This window comes from Gekko japonicus, unplaced genomic scaffold (genome assembly GCF_001447785.1).
Source record: "Gekko japonicus isolate JY-2015 unplaced genomic scaffold, Gekko_japonicus_V1.1 scaffold895, whole genome shotgun sequence".
In the NCBI taxonomy this organism is placed as follows: Eukaryota; Metazoa; Chordata; class Lepidosauria; order Squamata; family Gekkonidae; genus Gekko; species Gekko japonicus.
Genome location: NW_015172581.1, coordinates 447,152 through 453,263, shown reverse-complemented (window position 1 = coordinate 453,263; position 6,112 = coordinate 447,152). Strand labels below are relative to the sequence as shown.

General features: G+C 44.9%; 1 protein-coding gene across 1 annotated transcript in view; it reads right to left on the bottom strand.

Annotated features, from left to right (window-relative positions):
• The window catches only part of TRMT44 (tRNA methyltransferase 44 homolog (S. cerevisiae)), a 48,100-nt gene that overhangs the window by 38,368 nt on the left and 3,620 nt on the right, over positions 1–6,112 (bottom strand). Inside the window, exon 3 of the mRNA XM_015421455.1 lies at positions 4,184–4,403. Within this exon, the coding sequence (XP_015276941.1) occupies positions 4,184–4,403 (220 nt within the window). The remainder of the gene's footprint in view (positions 1–4,183; positions 4,404–6,112) is intronic.

Here is a 6,112-nt window from a genome sequence, read left to right as displayed (position 1 = left end):
AGATGGGAGTACCAGACCACCTCACATGTCTCTTGAGAAACCTGTATAAGGGTCAAGAAGCAACAGTTAGAACCGGATATGGAACAACTGATTGGTTTCGCATAGGAAAAGGAGTACAACAAGGATGTATATTGTCACCTTGCTTATTTAATATATATGCAGAGTACATCATGCGAAATGCTGGCCTGGATGAATGACAAGCGGGAATTAAGATTGCTGGGGCATTGACACTGTCTAACCATCTCATCCTTTGCCGTCCCCGTCTTCTTTGACCTTCAATCTTTCCCAGCATCAGGGTTTTCTCCAGTGAGTGCAAACATGTCTTTCAAATGCCGGGAAAGATGCCTGGCTTTAAAGTTTGATGCGAACGTATCAAGCAAGCTAGTACTGTGAAAGGGTCATTATGGCTCCTGATTCTGCCACTTTCTCCAGATACTTGGTGACATATCTCTGCAGGTCTGCTATTGGTTCACTGACTTCAGCCTTTGAGAAGTTCCTGGTGGTGATGCACTGTGCTAAAACTGATGCTGCTTTTGGAAGAGCAGTTCTTCAGAGCCTGTTTCTTCAAGACGACCTGCAGATAACATCAGGTACATGGCTCCCTAGTCATCAAATCACCGCAGACTGTGACTGCAGCCATGAAATTAAAAGACGCCTGCTCCTTGGGAGGAAAGCGATGGCGAACCTAAACAGCATGATAAAAAGTAGAGACATCACCCTGCCAACAAAAGTCCGCATGGTCAAAGCAATGGTATTCCCAGTAGTCATGTATGGCTGCGAGAGATGGACTATAAAGAAGGCCGAGTGCCGAAGTGTAAGCTGGTCAGGCTTTTGGAGAACATTCAGAGCCTGCAGGAGAGGATCACCACCCTTCAGGAAATCAAGGAAGGGGACGACTTTATTGACAGGAGCCCGGGAACTCTGCAAGAACATGAAGAAGAAAGACAAGGAGAAGAAGGAAGAGTCGATCTCCCCTCTGAGCCTCCTTTTCAGTTCTACAGTACAAACCCGAAGACGTCGACCAAGACGATGCTCTGGTCCACTGGAGCTCAAGAATTGTTTTGAGGTGCTTGACAGGGTGACGGAGACGAGAGTGGAAGGAGAGCCACAAAGACCTGGAAAAGGGAGTGAAGAGGGCATGGAGCTGTACGGAAGTGGAAGGAAACGGAAAGTGGTGGTTGTCGGGGACTCTCTGCTCAGGGGTAATGTGTCCAGGCCGGATCCTTTACTCCGAGAGATGTGTTGCTTATCTGGGGCCAGAATTCAGGATATTACAGACCGGCTGCCAAAACTGATAAGACCTACTGATCAGTACCCGTTTGTGCTGGTTCATGTGGGGACAAATGACACAGCCGCGAATACCATCATGAAAATTAAAGAGGATTATGAAGCTCTTGGAAGGCAGCTGAAAGCATTGGGGGCACAGGTGGTATTCTCTCCTATCCTTCCAGTCACAGGAAGAGGAGTGCGACGAGAACAGACCATACTCGAGGTGAATTGTTGGCTGAGATGGTGGTGCCAGTAGGAGCACTTTGGGTTCTGGAACCACGGGATAAGTTTTCTTAGAGAAGGCCTTCTAGCACATGATGGGCTTCACCTCTCAAGGTTGGGGAAGAAAACATTCAGAAAGAACCTAGTCAGCTTAATCAGGAGAGCTTGAAACTGAAGCCACAGGGGGAAGGGGACGATCAACATGGGGACTTCAGTGAAGAAAACAGTGGGGGCCCACCTGGGTAGGACAAGTCAAACAAAGGTACAAGGCTACAAGTGCCTATATACCAATGCCCATAGTATGGGTAATAAAGAAGGAAGAGCTTGAGATTCTCTTGCAAACAGAGGGCTATGATATAATAGGAATCACTGAGACTTGGTGGGATGATTCTCATGACTGGGATGTGGTAGTGGATGGGTATGAGTTGTTTAATAAAAACAGGAAGGGTTGAAGAGGAGGCGGAGTGATGCTGTATGTGAAGAGGGCTAGAATGTCAGGAAGTTCTGGAGTGGTTGACAGCCCCATGGAAAGAGATGGGAGCTCACTCCGTCATGTGGCACTCGGGTCTCGAACTGCTAAGCTACCAACTTTCCAGTCTGCAGCTCAGCGTCTTAACCTCTAAGCCACCGCGGCCCCTTTTTCCATGATACCTTGTGCTTATTTAGAACTTTAAGAATCTTTGGACTTCCAAATTTTCACTGTCATTGTATTTATCTTTGAACTGAAGTGTCTACATATTGTTCCATGAGATGGAATACTGTAAATTTTTCTTACAAATAACAGTGGGAAACCAATAGCCGTAAGGAAAGAGATTATAAAGAAAAAATAAGGGTTATTTAAGTAATGCCAAGGAAAAAAATCTACTCCATCTTCAGGAGAAAAATGTCCTAATAAGCAAATGTAAGTTATTTGAGGTAGAAATACTAAAAAGGTTTAGTAATCTTTGGCTTCATTGCCTGGAATATATGGTAGCCCACAGTTGACACCATGAAATGCTAAGGGCTCCCGTTTCTACCCCCAGCTCCTGCCAACCTAGCAGTTCAAAAGCAAGAAACTGCAAGTAGGTAAATAGGTACCACTTCAGTGGGAAGGTAACAGCGTTCCGTGGGCCTCGGCATCTAGTAATGCTGGCCACATGACCATGGAGACATCTTCAGACAGAACTGGCTCTTCGGCTTGGAAACAGAGATGAGCACCACCCCCTAGAGTCGGATTCGACTAGCTTTTGAGCAAGGGAAACCTTTACCTTTTATGGTAGAAATGGGAGTATTTTACAAATCTCAAACCAATTCGAACAAAAGCAAAAAGGAAAGCCAAAGGCAGTAAGCTTCAGAGTTGCCCTTGGTAAAGAGTCTCATCTGCAGGAACAAGGTAAGTGCAGGGTGACTTACCATCTGCAACAAAGGGGTAGGAAAGGCTATTTGTTTCAGCCGCAAGTGTTGATGACAATTGTTGGCAATCTGTCCTTCAGTTCACACTTGTGGGTGCACCAGAGGGTGACATTCTTTTGGCATCGCCGCAGGCCTCTGGGGGAATTAAACTCCCAACTCATTGGTAAGGTATTGTGACGACCTCTTATCTGGGGAGGTCTAGTTTGCCTTTAAAAGTTCTTATGTTTTTACTCTGTAGGGTATTTTCGCCGCCATCAGGGAAATTTAAGGCTTTCCCAGCCTCTTACTATAATATATTTCTTCTTCTGGTTTGGTAATGTGGCCCAGGGTCTAGGCATTCATGAAGGACTATGTGTTATTTCCTGAGGAATTTCGTTCAGAACTGTTATCTTAAATAAAAGTAGATTTATTTGCCGTTTCACACACTTTTCTCTTCACTGACAGGGCTCTGGGTATGTCACTATGTAACAATGGTTTCCTTAGGCCATATATGTTAACTGTTTCTTATACATTCAACTTCAGCTTATATTTGTTTCAACACAGAACTGCTGGTCACTTTCTTTCATGCCCAGCTCTTAACTCTCAGACCTTAAAAGAACAAACTGCTTAACTCTTTTACTAGACAGAACTTATAACCACTGCTTTCACACAGCACTCTCTGCTGACTCTGTTTTACTCCACAGTCATCTCACTTATCTGTTTAACTGAACTGTTTAACTGTATAACCCAGAACTACCTAACTGTCATCCTTAACTGTTACTCTTGACTGACATATCGGTTCATCCACACAGCATTCATTCCAAAACCCCTCCCCCTCTCTGTCACTCACCAATCATATCACTTGCCTGAGTTCAGCATCCTAGTCTGCCATACATCCATACAAACCACTTTTAAAGACACACACACAATAAAACATGGAATCGTTACAGGTATGTTAGGTTACGGCACAGGCAGGGGGTGCTTCTGGCCTTCCTTTTCCTCCTCGCTTGCCAGGGGGTCTGGGAGGAGTCGCTCTAGCCAGAGATCAGTGTTGGAGGCCATATCAGTGAGGCTACCAGTTAGCTAGAGAAGCTTTTCCCTGTATTGTCTGTCCCACCACTTCCTGCAACCTCTCCACTGATGTGATGTAGAACATGTCTTCAGTAACTGCTGAAGTTTATATAAACAGCAATCAATTTTAAATACAGCTTTCTTTGAATTGCAAATATCCAACTGACAGTAAAACTATGAAATAAGCATTTCTCCTTCTTGGAAGAAAGGCAAAATAAAAGTTCTAATCTAAGTAAATAATTCGGCTTACCTTTACGATTTCTTTGTATTTTTCCTTTAAATTTTGGTAAGTGTTGTTATATCTAGCCACAGAAATGAGAGAGAGGGTATTCTTAAATTCACACTTTTTTGTTTCCATGGACCACTTAGCCAGTTTAGTCAGCAGTTCATTTCCAAGCCATGTTGTCTTGGGGTATACAATTCCATCTGAAATATACTTTTCTGGAGATGGCGATAAAACTGAGAGAGACCTTCAAACAACATCCAAAAAACATAAATCAGAGCAGCTCATCCTAAAATATTTCCATGCATCTGTGCCATATGTCACCAACATGACATGAAAATCCTAGTTATGTATTATACTGAAAGACTGTTGGGTACCAAAAATGGCATGGCTGTGAGGACTTTAAGCAAGCCAACTAACCCTTTGTTTCTGGGGAGAGGGGGGAACATGAGGAGGAGGAAGGGCCAAAAGGTTTCTCTGTCACTTGAATTTAAGCACTAGCTTAATTATATATTGTAACACCCCAGAGAAAATAAACTGAGCTCAGAACACCTATTTGTTCCTTCCATAAAAGGATGTCCTTGGGCATACAGCCTTTTCTTTTCTTCCTTTGCAATCAAACCACAGCTGACTTATGGTGACCCCTTGGGGTTTTCAAGAGACATTCAGAGGCGGTTTGCCTATTAATCCTAATAAAAAGAATCACTAAGATTTCATTCACATAATGGCCCTCATATAGGATAACTTTGCTTTTATCTTTCTATTAATCACTAATTTCATTTAAACTAGATTATCCTTAAAGACAATGTAAATGAACTAAACAAATCCAACCAGTTTTTTTTTAATACAATCTGCTTCAAAACCAGACAGCTAAAGTATTGCTTGGGTAGACAAACCTATAACCAAAGAGTGCAATACACAAACTTTTACAAAACATGCTTATTGCATGTTACAAAAGAAAAAAACAGAGTAAATGGCTTAAACTCTTCCTCTACGTGATCTAAAACTATGAACTTATTAAAATAGCAAAAAGCCCATTGTGAAAGCAATACAACGAGATCTAGAAAGAGGCTCTGGGGCAGTGCTCTGGCTTTGGGCAAACAGTGTCATTTTGCTGTGGTGACCTCAGCAGGGTATAATGACAGAGTCCACTGTTTTCTCCAGAGGAACTGATCTCTGCTACCTGAAGAGCAGTTGTAATTGTGAGTGATCTGTAGCCCTCACCTGGAGATTGGCAGCAATTGTTACCCAGGACAAAATGGCTGGTTTGGAGGGTGTAGTCTATGGCATTCTACCTGTCTGAGGTCCCACCCCTCTGCAAACCCCACCCTCTCCAGGCTCCACCCCTCAAATCCCCAGGAATTTGTCAGCATGTAGTTGGCAACCCCATCTCCTTCCCAGCTAGCCACCAACCTACCATTATCTGCCCCTTTGACTTCAGCTGACTTCTGCCCTCCCTTCTGCAGAGCAGTTGTAATACTGAGTGCTCTCCAGCCCTCACCTGGAGATTGGCAACAATGGTTCCCTATGTGGGACTGACTGGTTTGGAGGGTGGAGTCTATGGCAGTGTACCTGTCTGAGGTCCCACCCCTCCTCAAACCTCACCCTCTTCAGGCTCCATCCCTCAAATCTCCAGGAATTTCCCATCTGGAGTTGGCAACCCTATCAGGACTGGCCCCAATGTGTTTTCTCCCAAAGGCCAAAGTAGGTGACAGGACCAAGCTTAGTTGCCTACCAACAGGCACTGAGGGGAATGTAGGGTTGCCAGCTCTAAGGAGGGAAATACCTGGAGGTTTGGGGGGTGGATTCTGTAGAGGGCCGGGCGACGGAGGCATCGGCCTTCTGTCGCCCGCCTTGCCCCCCCAATCTCGGCCCGGGCACCCGCGGCTCCCACCAGCGGCCGCCCGACTCCAGACTCCCCCGCGGCCACTCCAGCCAGGCGACGGAGGCATCGGC